We start from the raw sequence: 21,469 nt of genomic DNA on the forward strand, positions 1-21,469 counted from the left end.
GGACGGAGTAGGTCATTGGTCAGGTGTGATGCATTCAGTTCCTCCGAACCATTGCATATTCCTGATACGCATCTTAGTGAATGTATTCTGTGCGAATGGAATGTATCGAGATCCGTTGTTTGGTCTGTCTCCCCGCCCCCTTCCCATTGGGCATTTTTGTTACTCACTGGCGTTGTTAATTTTATTTTTTTTTTTATGTACATTACACAATCAATAACGCCTGAGGTTTTTTTCTTTCCCCCAAAGGAAGAATTAAGGGGTTCTGTTCTCAGGGCACGTGGATTCCTGATTGTGTCATTGGGGCATTGATATCAGAAGTACTTTCTTGTAGCCCAATGTAAATACTGTCTTTTCCAAGTTACTTCTCTCAGCTGCTGGAGGAGCATGGCCCCTTGGACATGAATGACAAGGTATTCACTGAAGAGGGTGAGTTTTTCCCTGAAGAAACGCGGCAGATGCTAGAGAAAGCAGGCGGCCTGAAGTCTTTCCTCCTGGGATGCCCTCGGTTTGTTGTGATCGACAACTGTATCGCGCTGAAGAAGGTTGCCTCCAGGCTCAAGAAAAAAAGAAAGAAGAAAAACATGAAAACTAAGGTTGAAGAAATGTCAAAAACAGGAGAATACCTGCGAGTTAAACTGCCTCTGAACCCAAGTGCTAGGGAATTTAAACCCGATGGGAAGTCCGCAGCGGTGGGCGAGGATGTGAAGTCCGCAGCGGTGGGCGAGGACGTGAAGTCCGCAGCGGTGGGCGAGGACAGGAAGTCCGCAGCGGTGGGCGAGGACGTGAAGTCCACAGCGGTGGGCGAGGACGTGAAGTCCGCAGCGGGAGCGGCGCCCGAGGATCTGAAATCCCAGCTGGACTCTGACAGCTCTTCTGGCTCAGCGTCTGAGGACAGCAGGCTGGAAGTGGTCTCTTCTGATTCTCCCACACCACTCTGTGAGGACGTGCATCACGGGCCGGTTTCCTCTCCTTCCCCCACACCAGCTCCTGAAGGTGCCAAACCGACATACTGGGCTCAGCCGCACGTGGTCACGGGGTTCTGCACGTACCTCCCTTTTCAAGGGTTTGACATCACTCAGCCCCGGCCAGCATACATAAACATGCTGCCAAGCCTGTCCCCGTTCACTGGCATCTACACGCCTTTGGCCAGCCTTCCTTCTGAGTATCCCATGCAGAGGTCCATGCCACTGATGCCGTCTTTTGTGGCCGGTGACAGAGCAGATAAAAGCACCACTTCGTATTTTGAGAGTCATAATTTGAATGCTGAGATTGCCTCTGGCACACAGATCTTCAAGGATTCTTTGGGGATACCTGTGAAGTCCCAGAGCAGCCCAGCTGATGCCAGCACAGGTCTGAGTGAGCCTGACAGAAACAGCAGGTGTGGCGGGCACGCCGACAGCCCGTGTGAGGCTTCTGGGGACCGTATGGGTGGAGTAACACACACCCCACCCGCACCAATGGGGGCCGCACAGGTGAGAGAAAAGAATGCTTAAAAGAAACTTTTCATTATCCTTTTCTGCGTGTGTGTGACGTGTGTGTGGCATGTGTGTGTGACGTATGTGTGGCATGTGTGTGGCGTGTGTGTGACATGTGTGTGATATGTGTGTGTGTGTGGCATGTGTATGTGGTGCCTGTGCACAGATGCCACAGGGTGTCCTCCCTCCACTGTAGGACCTGGGGACTGCACACAGGTTGTTGGGCTTGTCGGTGTTTGTTGGTACACGAGCTAAGTTTGCCCTTTCATTTCCCACTGCCATTATGTTTTATATATATATATAAAAGAAATAGTTACCTTCATCTTAGTTATGAAAACTTTCTTCAAAAATATCTGTAAGCTGGGTGGTGGCATCCCAGCACTCAGGAGGCAGAGGCAGGAGGATCTCCTGTGACTTTGAGGCCAGCCTGGTCTATAGAGCAAGTTCCAGGACAGCCAGGGCTACACAGAGAAACCTGTCTCAAAAACACAGATCGAGAGAGAATATTTGTCAGTATGAGCCTTCTGAGAGGCTCCACAGGTGCCGTTGTTGTTCACACGAAGTTTGGATGAAGCAATGTATAATAATCTGATTCCTGCCAGAGTTCGACACCAATAAGAACTCAGGTGACAGAGTCAGCAGGAGGAGCCAGAGCATCATTTTCATGACTAATAAAGGAGAGGGGTTTATACACACACTGCTAACTGCAACAGCTTCATCACACAAGGTCAGGAGAGAGGTCCCCGGTCTGAGCTGCCTGTGCCCTACAACTCCCGCTATGTGCTGCCAGCACCGAGGTCAAAAGGCAGGGTCTGAGAATGAGCCTCCGTTGGAAGAGAACTTGTTTATCATGTAGAAAGCCCTGGGTTCCAGACCAGTCACTTAGTAAGTGATGAATAAACAAGAAAAAGGGAAGAATTTGGACTAGACATCCCCAGGTTCTGCCAGACCAGGAGGGGACAGCCAGGTGGAGAAATGAGCAGTTTGTGTCCTTCTCATAAGCATGCAGATAAGTCAGTGTTCTCTGTTGCTGTCCTTGAGTGTGAATTCACTGAAGTCCTTGTTGAATTCTGCCCCCTTACGGTTTTGCTTCCTAGGAGCTTTGAAAGCAATGTTGATATTACTGAGCTAGCATTGATTTTGGTTACATTCTAAATAAGAAAAAACTCCTTGGAAAGCCATGGGCATGTTTCAGGCTGTTTGTTACGCAGGGAGCTCATTTACTAGTATGGCTGAGGTCAGTTCAGTTTTAAACAGTTGCTTTGTCCCTTAGGTATCTAAGACTGTAAGAGACCAGGAAGTCAATACCGAGCCATATCAACCTTTTGAGACACAGAAGGTGAGTCAAAAGCGTATTAAATCGTTTACATATTCTATTTCTTACTAGCTGGGGCCGGCTAATCCCAAAGTTACTGTGGGGTAAGCTTTAGACTATAACAAAAACTGTTTTGGTTTTGTTGTTGAAACTTGAGAAGAAGCAAAGAAAAAGGTTAGTTTTTTTTTTTTTTTTTCCCCTTCACGTATTAATTCAAAGGCTTTGTTTTAGCTGGTGTGATAAGCGTGTATTAATGTATGACTAAGGTTATTGAAATCAACAACATCAGAAAATATAATGACTGGCATCCCTGTAATGGTTCAGTTATCTTGTTTAAAGGCAAACATCACCACTAGTATTTATTATTTTCCTGGAAATACTAACCAATAAAATTAGATACGAGAAAGAAAAAAAGGAGGTATAAGTATCCTTATTCGTGGAAATTAATACCAGAATAATTGAAAGGTAATTACGTACAAGATACTTTCCATATACTAAGATTATTTTACTTATTAAGAGAAAATATTTTTGTAGCAAAAAATCCATTTCAAGATATCTAAGCTGCTATTGAAAGACTTAATGAAGAGATGACTTGGTTGGTCGGAATGTAATGAAAAAATTGATTTTTTTCCCCCCCCATAGTCTTGATTCTTAATTCAGGACAATCTTATAATACATGTAACTTAAACAGTGTTTAATGGTTCCTATTAAGGCAGGCTGGAGTGGGCACAGCTTTAATACCAGTACTCTGGAGGAATAGGCAGGCAGATCTCCATGAGTTCAAGGCCGACCTCAAAATCTAGTGGCTTAAAATAACAGTAAACATTTGCTCTGCCACGGTTTCTATTGGTGAGAAAGCCAGGAGCTGCTTAGGAATTTTGGGTCTGGAGGACCCAATTTTGGGTCTGTTTAATCCCAGCACTCGGGAGGCAGAGGCAGGTGGATCTCTGTGAGTTCAAGGCCAGCCTGGTCTACAGAGCTAGTTCTAGGACAGGCTCCAAAGCAATACAGAGAAACCCTGTCTTGGGAAAAAAACAAAAAACAAAAATAAATAAATAAAACTGTAACAGTAATTCCTGATGTTAATTATAAAATAACATTCAAATCAAAGTTTGATCCAATATTATGCCTTTAGGAAACAAATTTTTAGAAATAATAATTATAGTTTATAGGTTGATGTTTTTTATTATAATTTTCAATATTAAAATAATAGTATTAAAAAGAGTTGGCTGTGCCAGGCGTTAGTGCTGAGAGGCAGTGGTGAGTTCAAGCCCAGCCTGGTCTCCAAAGTGAGTTCTAAGACAACCAGGGATACACAGAGAAAGCTTGTCTCGAAAGCTGGCTCTTGTGAACGGTATTTAGAGGTTTTTAATTTCTGGATTACTACAACAGTTCCCACGTGAATTTTCCTTTACCCTCCTTTGAGGCAGTGCAAACAGTGGCTGTTACTGATGCCTGTGGTTGCTCTAGGGGGACCTTTCCCGGATTGAGAAGGAGCACCACCTGCTGAGGGACCAGTTCAAGGCGGCATTCGAGAGCTATGAGCAGATCAAACTCGAGAGCTCGGAAGAGGCCAGGGACCTGGAAGAAAAGCTGAGGAGGAGCATTGAGGGGAACAAGGTGACCCTGCGGGGTGGGCGTGCACAAGCATGCGTGACACGGTAGAGCCTTACACACTGCTCCCGAGAAGACCATTATAACTCTGGGGCTTCCGTCTGTAGCTCCCTTTCTCTGTTATCTGAAACTCCAGGTCCAAATAAATTCCCACGGCAGCAGCGTCACCTGAGAGGTCACACATGTGGGGCTTGGTTCTGTCCTAATAGCTCTGCTTAGAACTATTCTGATAGAGCAGTTTAGTTACTTCACTAAGGTTTAGTTTGCATATCTGGAAAATTTGGGGAATCGTGTATTTCCTGAGTTTAACATGTACATACATGCTCGGGGCTTGGGAAGTCGTGGTTTTACTTTTTCATCTTCTTCTAAGTGAACATGAGAGTAACTAAGGGGGCCCGTGCAGTATTGCTGTCCCTGGGAGTATCTAGTTAAGACTCTGTTAGTCAGCTGGGCCGTCCGTTACATCTTGGTGAGTGGCTCCAGATAGGGAAAGCCTGGGTGCTTTAGTTGGGGCACAGAGATTACAGATGCGAGAAAATGATGTTCCTTTTTAAAGAAACTACTGCTTCCGATGCATAAAGGGCACAGAGATGCTAAGCCATTTCAGAAGGGAAAAAAGCTGTTTGAGAAGTCTGAACTAACAGCTGGAATAATACATTGAATAGCAGAAAATTACCTTACCATGACCTTGCTAGGAAACTTCATGGAGGTTGGAGTATCCCCAGGAGAAAGGGGTGGATGTTCATAGGTGACTCTGGTAACACTCCCCAGATTTGGTGAAATCGTGATAGAAACGTGGTATTGTCTCAGGCAGGTTTGCACTGACCCGTGTGGCCTCCTGTGTGAGTGAAAGGCAGATTCAGGAGCATAGATAGCCGTTTTGTGAGTGACATTCTTGACAGAGACCCCCTCCAGCTTCATAAACGGTGCTCAGGCTGGGTGCTGTGTTTGTACCGTCCCCCCCCCCCAGCCTGCTGTGGGTACAGACGGTCCCTGCTCTGGGGTACAATGTGCCCAAGAGGAGGGCTGGGACAGAGCACCTTGGCTGCTGCTCCTGGCTCTCATCCTTGAGGTCTCAGGCTTTTGAGAGAGGATCTTACTGTGTCGTGTACGCTGGGCTCTAATTAGATCCTTTGCCTCGTTCATGTTGGAAGCACAGGCAGGCAGCCATACCAGGCTCCTCTGGTCCCTTTCCTTTTGTGAGCTGTGGATGTGCTGTCATGTGACCGCACTCAGGAGCACGGCCAGTCGAGCTATTCCATCCCTCAGGACAGGGTTTACAGGTTCTAGGCGTTCCTGGTGAACTGTTACCTCTTAAGTTGTGTTTTCTGAGTTTGGTTGTGTTTTCACAAGAGTAGGTGAGAGTTAATATGATCATTTCCTTATTAATTATGAAGCAGCTTTGTCATTAAGGGTGGTGAGTGCCAACAGCACATGAACTTGGGTAATATTTTTGTTGGCAGAGCTGTGTGTGTGAATGTGCCCACACAAATGTGGTTATAATTCTATTTTTCTTTTACCTGACCTCCTGGAGATACCTTTGCCAAATAGGTTCTCATGCCCTAGCGTAACCTTGTGGTGGTTGCATATAATCTCCTTTTCACAGAGTAGGTCCAGGTGAGGTCATTGGCTCACCGTGGAAACGGTTGGCGTGCCTTCCAGCTGCACAGCAGGCAGACTTGGTCTTGGAAAGAGACGTGACCACGTAAAATACAGGAACTCATCCATGTGGTAGGCATGGGGTCATACTAGGCACAGTGATGATGTAGCCTGTTTGCAGACAGCAAGGTTTTATTAGCAAGAAAAACATGGGCAACCCCCCACCCCGTCCCCAGCCTGAGGGGGACCACAGAAGTTTTGTGCTTCTGCCACTGGGAAGAGAGAACCTCTGCATGGCGTCCATCTGCGCTCTCTCTCTCTCTCTCTCTCTCTCTCTCTCTCTCTCTCTCTCTCTCTCTCTGCCTCTGGGTTCGCGTCATTTCTGAGTTGAAACCCATTACTCCCTGTTCTATCTGTGTGGGTTTATTATAGTCATTCTTTCTGAGGGAGGAAGCCCCATCTTTCTGTAGCTGCGTCCTTCATCTCGGCGTGGTCTGAGTCTAGGCAGGAAGAGCTAAGCAATTAAAGTTTTTTTTTCTCTAGCAAAAAGGAGCACAGATTTCATTAAACAGTGTTGGTAGCCAAGGAGTTTGAGACTGAACACTGTTTAACACATTTTTAGTTGTTTTAAACAGTGCTTGGATTGTCTGGTGCACTTTAATTATTTGAAACGGTAAGGTATACCGTATCTTACCTGTGGCTGGTATTTTACCTACAGAGGTTCCCTCATCTGATGCCTTGCACCCCGAGTGGAGGGTGCTTCACAAATGACTGCAGCTTGCCCCGCGTTGGCCAGGGCAGGGCGTAAGGGAGCTGAGAAAGAGGTGTGGGGGCGGCAATGAACCTCGCCCTCCAGGGGAAGGGGATTAGCATTGGTCACCTCGAGAGTTTCTCTGCCACAGAGCCTGCACATCAGATGCCTCTAATGGTCAGCCAGAGGTGTCACATCTGTATTTCTAAGGCAAACAAAACCTGTTGAACCCCAGCTGAAACATATGCAGTCACTTCTAGGTTAGGGACTGTGTAGGCCGGAGACTGCAGTGTGGACCCTGTGGGTACACAGGGAAGGTTCTTCACAGGGTTTCACGAATACTGTGTATACCGAGTCCTGGGGCTGGGGGTGGTAGTGTGTCCACCAGTGCCAGCCAGCTGCACTGGACGTGAGTTGTTGTGTATGCTAAGATATTGTAAGATATTGTCACTGTTCTAGGTTTTGAGGGCCTTTTTTTTTTTTTTTTTTTTTTTTCTTCCAAAAAAAGTATTGCCATGATTATTCAAGTATTTTCTAAAATGCTTTTAGATCTCCAAGACAGAATTAGACTGGTTCCTCCAAGATCTGGACAAAGAAATTAAAAAATGGCAACAAGAGAAAAAAGAAATCCAAGAAAGACTAAAGGCCCTGAAGAAAAAAATTAAAAAGGTTGTAAATGCCAGTGAAATGTAAGTAACTGTTGAAGGATGGTGTTACTTTTGTAATATCCTGTTGTTTGAGTCCTGTCACATTCTTTGTACTTAATTTCAGATGTATATCAAGTAAAAAGCCTTTATTGATACCATTTTCACAATTGCTTTTTATTTTTGAAACGCTTCTATGAAGAATTCTTTCACCTAAAACTTTGTCTGGAGAGGTGTGTTTTCAGACCCGTTACAGATGTGTTCTGGAACTGAGTAAACAAAGGTGCAGTTGCCTTTACGAATGAACATCGCTCCGAGTGAACATTTTTACTGCCTATGCCGCGCTGGCCAGGAGAGGGTGTCTGTCATCTCACTGTGTAACCCTGCCTGTCCTTAAACTTGAGATTTCCCTGTCGTGTCCCTGAATAGCTGGGATTCCAAGTGCATGCATTCCTGGAAACAAAAACTAAAACTTGCTCTAAGTAACAACATGACGCAGTACAGTGTGGCCGTCTGAGTTCACGGGGAGCTTTATTTATTTATTTTCTTCGCTGTTAGGCACAGTTCATTGTGTGTAGTTGTAGTGAAAAAAACCTGGAAGGTAGCTAAGTTTTTGTGGCTGCTTTTATAGGTCTGCCCACAAAAATGATGGGCTAGATAGGGAATGCGGGCCACACCTGGCCCAGTCCCTGGGAATCAGGCAAACCAAGCTTTAATTATTCTTAGCGTCTTTCACTACAATCTAACTTATCTGTCTCTCTCAAAAAGTTCTCAAGGCTCAAATGCATATATTCAGGTTTCTAGGAAATGGCCAGATTTATTGCTGCCATTTACTACTTTTCTTTATTTTGAAGTAGGGTCTCACTGTGCAGCCCTGGCTGGCCTAGAGCCGACTCTGTAGACCAGACTGGCCTTGAACTCACATCCATCACCAGCCTCTGCTTCCCGAGCGCTGGGGTCACAGGCATCAGCCACCATGCCTGACTTTTTCATCTCTTTTTTCCCTTTAATTAACTTGAAACTGAAAGTGTATTTGAAGCACTCTCCTGAGGGACAGTGTGTCTCAGTGTGTGCTTCCCCAACGCGCAGAGTGTGGCTGGGCTCCAGACCCGCCTTAGAAAACGCCACTCTCAGTGTGCACTTGGTTTGTTTAATAGTTTTCATTGCGAACCTGCAGAGTTCCCTTTGAATTATTACTAATGGACACTGTGGATCAGCAGTTGTGTTTTGCTTTGCTTGTGTATTGCCATTGTGCATAATCTTTTCTGTTCCATCGTCTTCTCCGGCCTTCCTTGTTACTGTAGTGCATGGCCTTGGTGGAACAGGAAATCAATCAGTCCAGGCTTACAGAGAAGGAAGGGCACAGTGTTTTCTTCTGTGCAGACCACAGACTCTAGTTCTCATGTGTGCACATAGAGAGGGGACCATGGGGAAAAAGGAGACCTTGCAGTGAAAAGTGAAACAAAGAGAGAGTAATGGGGGGAAGGGTAGGTCAGCGGGAGGAGGTCAGAGGTCAGGGGGTTCTGAAATTGTCACAGCGAAACACGGTGCTTTGTATGTTAGTTTTTAAAAGTGTGGCATGGTCAGTTTGTGCTGATCACCTTTTCCCTGTGTTTATAACAACCCCATGATGGAGTTTCTTGCTTGAAATGTAGAGGGTGCGTAAGAACAGTTATCTGTTTATCTAGATGGCCCCGCATATCCTCAACAGCCAGTGAGCTGGAGCTGGGAACGTGGCTGTCTGCAGGCGCATGCCATTTTGTACCCCAGCATCCACTCATAGCCACGACTGGAGGCGGACACAGGAGGGTCCCTGGGGCTCACTGGCACCGCTGGAGCCCAGCTGAGATCCAGAGCTCATCCAGAGCCCCTGTCTCAAGTAGAGCAAAGTGGGTGGCTCCTGAGTAATCACACTCAAAGTTAATTAACGTGTGACCTCCATAGACACCCACCTTTACCTCTGCCTGGGTGCATGCGCTCTCGCGCTCGCTCTCTCTCTCTCTCTCCCTCCCTCCCTCCCCCTCTCTGTCACACGCACGCACGCACGCACACACACATGTGATCTCTACACTTCTTCCAGACACTCCCTTTTGGTTTCTTACCTTCCTTTGGTGACTGGACAAGTGAGTGAACCAATCGCGTGGGTGCACGTGAGGCAGAAATGACTCTGGAAAACGTGACGTGGCTCCAGAGCTAACCTCACGGTTTAGATCGTGTCGTCAAGGCTTTCTCTTGCTGTTGACAGAGTTGCGCTCACAGATGAGAAGGTGCTGGTAGAGGAGTCTATCCGGAAGGGGAGAGAGCAGTATGAAGACAGCCATCAAAGAGCAGTGGCTGCAGAGGTGAGTCCAGACGGGTGGTGAGCAGCGAGGGCAAGGGCCCTTTGCTCGTGTTTCCTAGAACAGTGCTGTTGTAGGAGCTGGGAAAGTAAGGGGCAGGGCTGTCATCCGTAACCCGGTTTCTAAATAAAGTAGCTGTTACTTTTCTTTGCCTAAGGACTTGCAGTTTTTATTCCTTCTTTTCAGTGTTGGGACCTCGTGTTCTCCAGGCAGGCACCTCACTCTAGTGCAAACCTAGACCTCAAGTTTCATACTGGTTTCAGAGAAGTGCCCATCAATAGATCTCAGAATTCTTACGTAACATAATCTAGTTATTCCTCATGCTTTTCATGGAGTGTCTTCATCATACTTAATGAAGTGGCATGCTGTGAAGTATGTCAATATTTAGCACTCCTTCAAAAGCAAATTAAAAGCCTCCACCACCACACGCACGCACGCACCCACGCACGCACGCACCCCAGGCTGGAGCGCTAGCTCCCTGCTGGTAAAGTGCCTGTGCTTGCTGAACAGCAAGGACCTGAGTCCCGTCCCTAAAGGTCCCCCTGGCATTGGGAGGGCAGGGCTAGACAGATCTGGGGCTCACTAGCAAGACAGTTTCTCCTGCTTAGCGAAAGACCTCTTCTTAAATGAACAAACAAAAGGTGGGGTGAATGTGAGAAACGACTCCAGAGATCGTCCATGTGTTCTCACAGAAGTACACCAGAGCCTACTTAATAAATAAAATAAATTACAAGTAGAGATCGTCCATGTGTTCTTACAGAAACACACCAGAGCCTACTTAATAAATAAATTACAATTCAAGCACCACTGCTGTGTTGGTGACTTGTAATTCTGTTCTCAGATACTGCAAGAAGCAGATTGGGGAATCACAGGTTCAAGGCCAGCTTATCCCTACAGACGAAAGAAAAATGTGTGTGCATGTTTGGGTGTTTGCATGTTTACATTTTCTTCAGTCCCCTAGAGAAATAGACTGTTAAAGTTGGTATACTATGTGAAAAACTAAAACAAAGGAAAATGGTTATGTGTAACACCCGCTTTATTTTACCTGTTTTTGTGTTTCTAAAATGGTTTTCGGGTTTTATCTAAGAACAAGTTGTTTGCTGTGACGTGCATGTGTGGTTTTTCTGGGCAAATGAGAAACGGACTGAGTTGGGCGATCGGGGAAGCTGACTAACGAGCTGGCTGCCTTGCCACGCAGCCTTTGATTTCCCGGCCCCTTAGTTGACACTCTGGCTACTTGGCAGCACGTTTGTCTGGCCTGTGTGGGTCATCGGCGCCTGGGTTAACTTGAGGCTACTCCACGTGTCCTGCACTGAGCACTTGAGTGCTCACTGTGGCTGGAGACGGTGGTGTAAACCTCCCCACGCTCCGGTAACCTGGCTCTGTGCTCGGGGTGGGATACACAGTCATGAGGTTTCGTGTCACCAAGTAGATGTTTTTGGTGTCATTTTCAAATCCTCAGTTTTTCACCTCTGTCACCTGATGAAATTACAGCACGATTAAAGAGAAACTGGAAAGTTCTTAACGTTTACACACACACTTTTCAAGTCGTTTCAGGTTTCGTTTGTAAAATATCCGTGTGTCCTCTGATGTTTCGACAGGTATCTGTCCTTGAAAATTGGAAGGAGCGAGAAATCTATAAATTACAGAGTATGGCATCACAAGCAGAAACCTATCTTAAACATCTCAAGCTGACGGACAGGTACCTGGCCCTAAGTGTTCTTCCCTTCTTGCATTTGGGAAATAAAGTTAGAAACACTTGAAGAAAAATGTTTATGTAAAATGTTTTTCCTGATTTTGATTATGCCCCCCACACAAAAAAAAAAGATGAAAATCAAGACAATTAAAGGACCAGTGTGACCAAAATAAAGTGTGGGGGCAAAGTAAAACGTCAAAGAGCAAAAGTACACTCTGTCCACCCACCCCTGGGCTTTGGGCCTTCCCTGGGTGTGTGTGTGTGTGTGTGTGTGTCTGTGTGTGTGTGTGTGTGTGTGTGTGTGTGTGTGAAGTACCCAGTGAGGTTCCTTTGGAGAAGACTGATTTTCCCTTTGACTTTGGGTGTCTGCTTCTCCAGTCAGGAGACTGCAGTGTGCATTACCTCACCTGCTCTAAAATCTGCAATTTCAAAAACACTTTGTATTGTATGTTTGCTTCTGTTTACCTTTTGTTTTGTGTTTTTTTTTTTTTGTTTTTTTTTTTTTTTTTTTTGTTTTTGTTTTTGTTTTTGTTTTTGGCGGGAGTGGGGAGGAGTTTCTGTCCTGGATCTCGCTCTGTAGACCAGGCTGGTCTCGGACTCACAGAGATCCCCCTGCTTCTGCCTCCCAAGTGCTGGGATTAAAGACGTGCACCACAACCACATGGCCTCTGTTTGCCTTTGAATGCTTTTAATTTTTCCAGGCTATAACATGGACATTAAGCAGTTTTTTACTTTTGAAATTTTCCAGTGATTCTGCATCATACCCCGACATGGAGAGTGATACACACTCGTGGGAATCGTTTCTTTCTAATGTAGGAGAGGAGATTGAAAGCACAAAGGTATGGTAGAAAACGTGTCGTAATTCCACCAAAGTCCTTAGGGTGGCGTATGTTACTGAAATTACTAGGAATATTTCATGAAATTAGTGATACTTTCTTAATTATCTTAGAGCATTTCTTAGCATGCATAGCACCCTGGGAAGGGACAGGAGGAATCACAGGAGGCTTCCCAGTGCCCGATGATGAGGTCTCCCCCAGCTTGCTTTAGTGGACTGCAGGCCAAGTCTGCCCGGCAAGGGTCAGGTCACCCTGAGCTCTTCAGCGCCTCTCAGTCATTGTTGACTTCCTTAGAAAGATTATCTTAAAGCTTTACTCACAGATAATTCTCGGGACACTCTTGGTCATGATAGTAATCTGACAAAAGAATACTAATTGAAACTGCTTGTCTTTTGGAACTGGTTAGAAAAACTTCACATTTCGCTTCTACTTACAGTCCCAGTTTGAAGATCGAATTAAGGCCGTTAAAAATGGCTCTCGTCTCTGTGAACTTTCCACAGTGGGGACTGCTGAGCTTTCATTTCCTGCCTGGACAACGGTAAGTGAGGGGAGATGCGTAACCCCGATCTCTTTGACCGTACAAATAGTTGTCTTTATTTTTTGAAAACGGGGATTGGCCAGTCTTAGCATTTCCAGATTGGTGCTGCTTGTAGCTTTTAAGCTTTAAACATTCTAACATAAATGGATCAGTGTTTCTATAACCAAGCATTAGAACAGGGCTAAGATGTACGTGTGTGTGTGTGTGTGTGTGAGTGTGTGTGTCTGTGTGTATGTCTGTGTGTGTGTGGGGGGGGAGGAATGAACTACGTTATGTGTAGTCTCTCATGTAAACAAGCACTCTGAGTAGCAGTATGTGTGGTTGAGGCAGCAGATACTGTCACCATCATCCTAGATGCTTGGCGGATGACAGTCTTGAGTTAAGTCTGTTTCCTCATCAGTTACAAAGCAGAATGAGACACGAAGGATTCACTGCTCTAGCATGTTGTATTTGGTGGCTTGTCTGAGGTATGTCCTCAGTCCTTCAAGTGACAGTGCTTGCTAAACTTTATCATTTTATTTTATTTTGTGGACTTCATAGAAAGGCTAACCGTAATTGTCACTTTGTTAAATTTTGAGCTCCAGTTCCTGGGATTTAGAATTCAGGTATTGCAGGCCTCTGTTGGATTTCAGAGTATCAGCATGTCTTTGTACTCCCTCTGCTTTTCCTGTGCCTGCCTTGACCGGTGTGCTGTGGGCACATCCAGCTGGACCTTCCTCCAGCTAAGATACTGTCATAGTGCCCCAGCTCTGGCCTTTACCTGAAAGGCTCCCTCTGCTTCCTCTCTCCCTTCCCCTCACCATTATAAGGGAAGTCACCTCAGTCTAATTTCCTCGGTGCCTGACAGCCTATCTGCTCTTCCAGAGGACCTGGGTTCGATTCCCAGCACCACACTGGGTCACGGCATCTGTGACTCCGGTTCCAGGGCATCTAATGCCCTTTTCTGGCCTCTGAAGACATCAGCTGTCACATAGTACATAGACTTAAATGCAAGCTGAGCATTCGTGCACATAAAATAAGTAAAAGTAAATTAATGTTTTAGGAATGGAAGGTATGGCCTACCCTGCCTTGACTCTCGTGAGGAACAAGTTCTTGCTACACAGAGGGAATTCCACAGTTCTGTTTCTCCAGGTGACTCCAGCAAATATGAAGGGAGAGAATCAGTGGCTTTATTAACTAATAATTTTATTTTTGTAATTTCATAACTATTCAGAATGTTTTCATTCCAAATTCTGAGACCTCTCAGTCAATCAGGAATTTGTGTAAAAATGTATCCTTAAAAACCGTTTATTGTCTTAATCCCAGCACTTGGGAGGCAGAAGCAGGCAGATCTCTGTGAGTTCAAGGCCAGCCTGGTTTATAGAGCGAGTTCCAGGACTACACAGGGAAACTGTCTTGATAGACAAAACAACAACAAAGCAAAAACACTGTTTTGTGCCTCGTTTCTTCTTACTTGTTAACAGGGTGCTCATGACTCAATGTCGCTGGGCTCTCGGTACTGTAGGCATGGCGAAAGACAGACCTTAAACCCAGTGCCCAGTTACAAAGAAGACACACCAATGTTTTCCCGCTGAATGCTCCCGCGACATAAATTCTCATCTAGGATAGGAAAGGGATAAGAGGGTAGTGTTTGGGTGGGCGGGAGCCAGTGCTTGCAGTGGACAGAGCATGTGCTGGGAGGCTAGAAGTAAACAGGCACCCGCTGTGTGTTCTTTGGGAAGGGACATGCGGAGCACTAAAGAACCTTCCAGAACCAGGCAGAGGACCGGTGCTTTGCCCCTGAAGCTCCACTATTGGAAACCCCATCATTGGAAGGCTGTGGTCTAGGGTTCTCATCAGAGAAAAGATGAATGGGGGAGGCGTAGATGGGCGTGCAAGCTGGGGCGAGTTCTGCTTGGCAGTGTTTGGGGAACGGAGCCCTAGGTGGGAGCGTGTGCTGCTCACCAGACGGGAGCAGTGTGGTTCAGGTGAACCTGCCTTTGAGCACATTGAGTCGTTTCCCCAGATCACCCATGTGGATGTGGGGTAAGAGTCTCGGGAAAATATTCTAGTCTAGGAAGTGTGTGCTGGGCTGGGGGGAGGGGAGCCTAGGGTGAGATTCTGGGCTCCGACCGCAGAAGGTGTGGACAGAAGGTAAGAGCTACGAAGAGCTGAGCTGCAGAGAGAGGGGAGGACAGCACTTCTACGGCTTCCTGTGCCCTGGGTAGGTAGAGACGGCTTTTCGGAATGTTAGGGCTGCCGGTTCTGATCACTTAAATAGCTCAGCTACCAGGGCTGAGGTGTGGTTGGGCACACTGGAGGGGTGTGACTACAAGTCACAGAACTATGTATGTTGTAATGAGAATTTACAATTATTGATTCTTTAAAAATAAAAATTAATTTCTGTATTCAAGTTTGCTGAGCGTTGTGGGCATGCATACTGACCAATTAATTTTTCACCTTGTCACTTGAGGCCAGCCCTAAGCTCTAAGTGACCCAACTGCTGTGGACTTCTTCTCAACAGATTCGTCCTCAGTCACCCTCTGAGTCTTCAGGCCATGAGGACCGAGGGCCGGTGACTTCCATAGACATGACTGGAGCCGTCTACCAGGATTCTCATATGGAGCCTGCTAGCGGCTGCGCAGAGGAGGGTCCTGAACTGTCACCAGGATCACCCGCCCATCAGCTCAGGAGAGCCAGCCAAGTGTCCCCATCAGAGCAAATCCCTGAGGCTGATGAGAAACCACCCGGACAGGCCACTCGCTCAAGCCAGTCTCAAAAAAAGCCTTTCAACAGTGTTATTGAACACTTGTCGGTGATATTCCCATGCTATACCAGGTGTGACTAGATGTTTGTGACTGTTAAATACGTCATTAACTGTTTCCTAATAAGATAAAACCACGGCCAGTTTAGGGGTCGATGTGAAAAGGGCTTTGGTAATTGTTCTGCTGAGAAAGACACTTCAGTTCATGTGACCATAGTATTGTGGCGGTGGGGTTAACGCAGGGCTCTGTGAGGCAAAGGCTCCAGCACTTGAGCCGCACACCCAAGCCACAGGTAAGTGTGTAACATTCATATCAAGATTGATATGTGCCAGGCGTGGTGGCGCACACATTCAGTCCAGCACTGGGGAGGCAGAGGCACGCAGATCTCTGTGAGTTCAAGGTCAGCCTGGTCTACACAAAGAAACCCTGAACACAAAAAAAAAAAAACTGAATGCTTGACCACTGAGTAACCCAAAGCAGAACCCATAGTAACAGTAATTTGCTGGGACTTGATGAGGTCTGTAACACACCAACATTATTTGTTGTGAACTCAGTAAATGAACTGTAAAATAAGTTATGTTCATACGGGAAAAAAGATAGCAAAGAACACACTAACATCTTAATGTTTTTATAAACAAGAAGTCAGATTTGTGTTAATTAGCGTGAGGTGAATAGACTAAATTGAATTCAGTACCAGCGTGTGTGTACATACTGCCAAAGGAGCCCTGTGAGTCTCGGGAAGAGCTGCCCCCAGTCAGGGCTAGCTTCTGGTCAGTGCAGACACAGAGTAAGGTCTGGGGGCAGCTAAAAGACAACTCTGCACAATGACACTTTGTGCCTGCTTTGCTTGTCTTTCTCGGTGTTAATGACAGGCTATGAAGTTGAAATTTAGGAATAAAGTCGTCATTAAAAATGTCTGGGGCAGCTGGGGAGATGATTCACTTTGCTAAAGTACTTGTGCAAGCTTGAGGACCCGAGTTCAGATCCCCATCACCCTCATGGGCAGCCAGCCAGTGCTGTGATCCTGGCAGAGCAGAGACCAGTCTGTCCTTTCTCAGAAATAAGCTGCAGAGTGATTGAGAAGCACACCCGGGGTTACCCTCTTATGTACACACATATGATGGGCCAGAAGGAATGTTTCCTGTGTCAGCGGAGCCCTGCCCACGAGGGGAAGACCACTGTGCAGACTTTAAAACTGCTGAACTACTTAGTTACTTGAGACAAATCATTCTGCCTTAAACAATCTTTCTGCAGTTAACTGGTCGGCAGGCCTTCGGGTAATCTTTCTGTATGGTCACCGTAGTTAAAACTGTGGTCGGCAGCCTTGGGTGGTGAGTTAATCTTTCTGTATGGTCACCGTAGTTAAAACTGTGGTCGGCAGCCTTGGGTGGTGAGTTAATCTTTCTGTATGGTCACCGTAGTTAAAACTGTGGTCGGCAGCCTTGGGTGGTGAGTTAATCTTTCTGTATGGTCACCGTAGTTAACTGTGGCCGACAGCCTTGGGTGGCGAGTGGACATAGACATTTAATCATTTGCGTTTCTCTTTCAGCACTGAGCTTGCTGGTTTTGTTAAAAAAGTTCGAAACAAAAATAAGAACTCACTCTCTGGGTTAAGTATTGAGGAGACTGTTGAGAGAGTGACGGAGCACATTCTAGAGGAACAGAAGAAGAAAAAGGTAAGGTGTCTTTGCTTGTTTATTAAACATTTATAAAATGTGAGACCAAAAACTTCAAGCCCCCGTGAGGGAGAAGCTAGATTAGGAGGCCAAACTTGAGTGTCTGTACTTTGTTTCCTCTTTCCTACATCATCACCTCTGTAGCCAAATGCAGGAAAAGACAATAAGACATCCGAGGCTCAGTCTGCTGCCGCTGTGGCCAAGTCCTCCCAGAGTGCACCCTTGGCTGTCGTGGGACCGTCATCCAAAAGCAAAGGCCAGAAAAGAGAGGATGTCCCCGTGAGCCCTGTGAGTATCACCTGGACAGCTGCAACACTCAGTTCCCTCTTTAGTGAGGATGGAAGGGCACGGAATGTTTAATTCATGAGGCAGCTAAAACCCACTTGCAGAAGATTCATTTCTTGCTTCCGAGGTGCTCAGAATTAAGAAGTCAAATGGGGGTCAGTGCACTATAGGGTGGTGGTCTTGGTTCTGCTGTCCCGTAGAAAGTACTGTGCTCACCACACTGAATATGGAGGTCTCATCTCCTGTGTTCATCTCCACACCCCGGACTGCAGCCTTTCTATTGGCGTGTACTGGTGAACCACCAGTATGTTCTGTTTGGATTTGTGCTAATAATCCATACTTAGATAAACCTGAGAAAGTAGCAAAGGGAAAAATTAAGCCTATCTCAGCCAGGGGTAATCTCGTTAACATTTTATATATCATAGTCTTTTCTGGGTCTGTCTATAGGTACATAGTCTATTGGGTTTTTTTTTTAAGTCAATTACATAATCAGTACTGCCATCAACTGCATTGATCCAGAGATCCGTTGTGATCCACTTTCTGTGTTGCTCCTGTTCAGTTTCAAACACTGTGATTGGCCATCGAATAGCTGAGTCCCTGACTGATTTGGAGTATTAAACTATTTATTAAAGGTGTGTGCCACCACGCCTGGCTGGAAACTGTTTTAAAACAAGCTATTTTTCAATCTTTTCAACCATAATTGGGAAATAATCTACCACCTTTGTGACGAAAAAAAAAATTTAGGCCACTCAAGTACTGTCATTAAAAAGTTACTTTATTAATTAAATACGTTTGTTTCTGCAGGCACCAGATGCAAATTTCTGTGAGATATGCCACGAGATATTCAAGTCAAAAAACATGCGTGTGCTAAAATGTGGGCACAAGTTTCACAAAGGGGTAAGAGTTCTCTCTTGACTGCTTATCAAGCACTGTGAAAATAAAACTGGATTGATTTATTTATTTAGTTATTTATTTATTGGTATCAGTGCTTGTGTCTCTGAATCCATTTTTTTTCTTTGTAAATCTGTGCAGTGTTCCTAGGCCTATGGATTCATTGGGTGTTTTGAGAAGTGCGTAGGGTCTTACCAGGGTGTCCGTAGCTCTGTAGACTGGATAGGTCCGGGTCTCAAAGCAATATTAATTCCTTGAAAGGTGGCTTCTTACTTGACTAAATATATAAATAGTGTACTGTGTCTGTTCAGTGTGGCATAGGAAGCTGCCATGTTAGAGACAAGTGTCCTTACGGGACTGAGTACTAATTTTCTCCATGTCCTGGACACTGCTGGCTTAGGACAGATCGGCTCTTTACTGAGTTCATTAACCCTAAGAAAGGTTTGCAGCACCCCCTTCAGCTGATGCCCCACATGCCTGCCCAGCCATGTGACAGCAACAAGAAATGCTGGACACAGGCTGATGAGGCCCTCAGGAGCCAGCATTGAGTGATTTTTGTGGCCACAAACCTGGCAGTGTGTACAGATCAGGGAAGGAAGCTTAGATGGAGGCCAGGGTGTCAGGAAGGAGAAGGCCCTTGAGGAGACCGTGAGTGTGACTCTGGAGCACAGTTGTGTCCTGCCAGAGTGCAGTGCTGAGAGACCCGAGCCATCGGTCCCGCGGGCACTGGCTCATCTGTGTCCCCTTTTTCAGTGCTTCAAGCAGTGGCTTAAAGGGCAGAGCACTTGTCCCGCCTGCGGCAGTGGGGACCTGCTGTCGGAAGAGTAGCCTGCTGCACCGTCCTGACGGAACCAGCCCAGCCCAGACGGGCGGAACCGCCTTCCTGTTGCTGTAGGCCGTCACCCTTCACTGATGCCCCGTTCACTGGCGCCATGCGCTGGAATAACAACCATGTCTTGTTACCAGTATGAAACCAGAAACGTGAAAACTTGTGCACTTCACACGGAGTCTTGAGTGCAGTCCATACCACGTTCCAAGCAAGTGACAGCCATGTGCGGGCCTCTGCGATGCCGCATCACTGCATTGCTGCACGGTTGGGGCTGCTGCGGGGAAGCAGCCGCCTTCAGAAAGAGCAGCGCCCCGATTGTAAGGATTCTGAGCCGCTTCGGGTCTTGCCTGGGACTGCAGGGTCTCCTTCACAGATTTTTAAAGCCCTTATGATCTGATTGATTGATCCTCATTTTGAAAAGCAATTCTAAAATTGCTTTTTTAAAACAAGTTTGACCTCGGACTTTTTTCCCTGGAAACCGGCTTCCTGTTGCATTAGTTCACACTTGACGCCTACACTGATTTCTGTGCTGGTCTCATTAAGCTCCTCAGCCCGTGCTTGCTTGGAAGTGTCCAGCCAGCGGTGCTGAACTCAAGAGCACTGTGTAGAACCATTCACCATCCTTCCTTTTCCTACCGCCAAAAACAGAAATGTGCCCGACAGTCCTGAAGTGTTGGTGTCACTCAGCTGTTCTGTGTTTTGACTTTTGTGTAAATTAATGCATGCAGTCTTGTATTGTGGCCTGAAAACAATCTAACTGCATTAGAAACTATTCAAAACTAGCTATTTTATAGTGACCTGTAGTCGGTGGCAAATACAGAAGAAACTTGAACCCTGGATGCATTCCATTCTCTCAAACATGAAGAAACAAGCAAACAGTGTTTTCCAGCGTGTTCTCTGTTGCAGTGACAGGCTAGGTCACCTCCTTTCTACCTGTTTCCGTGTGAGATGTGGTGTCTAGTGACTTAGTCTATAGCCGTTCGTTCCCTGTTCTGAGACACTGTGCGTGGTGGTCCCTGAAACGTGATCTGCATGCTCCAACAGTTGAGAGCAGCGTACATTAAAATACACAGGGGCAGACCGCAGTGTCTGGTACAAAGGAGAGTAGCTGCTTCCAGAATGAACCTCTGTGCTCCGCAGAGCCTGTGAACATGCCTTATACTTGTGCAGTAACTGTCAATAAAAGCATTCAGAAAGATAAGCAGCCCGCTGTCGTTCTTGTCCATTCTTCCCAGGTACCTTAAGTTTCATTCTGCTTGAAAATTCAGCTGTGCTGACAAATGCTGAAACGGTGACTGTCAGGCATGCTGCGTCCGGGAAGTCTTGACTAAGAACCTGGGTTATTTTAGAGGCCAGGTGAGAACATTCCTCAGTACAGCTTGCCAAGCTCGGCTGTCCAGTTTGTGAGCAGAACGTTTACACAGGAGGCGATAGAGAGTTGACTGCCGGGCTAAGTGGAAGCTTTGTGTGGGCACACGGAAAGATGCTGAGATGAGCGTGTCTTGGGGCTTTGTTTCTGAGGGACTTCAGGGTCCATGGATTACTGAAGCTGATGGACAGCAGTGGCGTTTTAAAGGTCCTTTTGAATATGATGGGTGCGGACAGACTATTAAAGAAAAGTTTATTAATAAGCAGATTTAATAAAAGGTGTTCAAGCACCTGTTGGAGAGGCTGATGATACCAAGTGTGCCTGCCTTAGAACAAGGTTGTCAGACACATTCTTCAGGGTGTTTACATGCCAGAGGATGCTTTTCAAATCTTGGGTTAATGGCACGGTATTGTACTTGAGGCTCACAATCCTTTGTGGATACAGCTTCTTAATGAGCTCCTCCCAATTCAGACTGAATTCCAACACTCAGTTCTCAAAATGTGAGGAAATGGACAAGATGCACACACACACACACACGCACGCACGCACACACCCCTTGTGTAAGGCCAAGGGTGTGGACAGTCCTCCGCCCCAATCTCCATGATGGCTTTAGTAAGACGCATGCACAATTTTAACCTACTATCCATTCAAGTGTATTCAAACAGTAGCATTTAATTCAAGTAATACATAACTTGAAGTAGTAGCTATTTATGCCTTAAAATTTGAATTATTTGTCTCTGAATTGCTTAATCTGTGTTATGAATAACAGGTAATTAATATCAAACTCCGGTGGTGCCTCAGCAGTACAGATGTTGTATTTGTGAGGTAATGTGGGAGACAGGAGTGGAGCCGAGTGGAAAGCGCTCTC

At 46.1% G+C, this 21,469-nt stretch overlaps 1 protein-coding gene across 1 annotated transcript in view; it reads left to right on the plus strand.

Moving 5' to 3' along the window:
* Ttc3 (tetratricopeptide repeat domain 3) overlaps positions 1–20,433 on the plus strand; it is an 85,344-nt gene extending 64,911 nt beyond the window's left edge. Inside the window, exons 33-45 of the mRNA XM_051191923.1 lie at positions 359–1,472; positions 2,749–2,814; positions 4,261–4,410; positions 7,304–7,443; positions 9,644–9,740; positions 11,339–11,439; positions 12,182–12,272; positions 12,706–12,807; positions 15,311–15,624; positions 17,101–17,227; positions 17,372–17,515; positions 18,317–18,409; positions 19,157–20,433. Of these exons, the coding sequence (XP_051047880.1) occupies positions 359–1,472; positions 2,749–2,814; positions 4,261–4,410; positions 7,304–7,443; positions 9,644–9,740; positions 11,339–11,439; positions 12,182–12,272; positions 12,706–12,807; positions 15,311–15,624; positions 17,101–17,227; positions 17,372–17,515; positions 18,317–18,409; positions 19,157–19,231 (2,614 nt within the window). The 3' untranslated portion in view covers positions 19,232–20,433. The remainder of the gene's footprint in view (positions 1–358; positions 1,473–2,748; positions 2,815–4,260; positions 4,411–7,303; positions 7,444–9,643; positions 9,741–11,338; positions 11,440–12,181; positions 12,273–12,705; positions 12,808–15,310; positions 15,625–17,100; positions 17,228–17,371; positions 17,516–18,316; positions 18,410–19,156) is intronic.
* Positions 20,434–21,469: the final 1,036 nt, after the last annotated feature.

This window comes from Phodopus roborovskii, unplaced genomic scaffold (genome assembly GCF_943737965.1).
Source record: "Phodopus roborovskii unplaced genomic scaffold, PHOROB, whole genome shotgun sequence".
NCBI classification, from domain to species: Eukaryota; Metazoa; Chordata; class Mammalia; order Rodentia; family Cricetidae; genus Phodopus; species Phodopus roborovskii.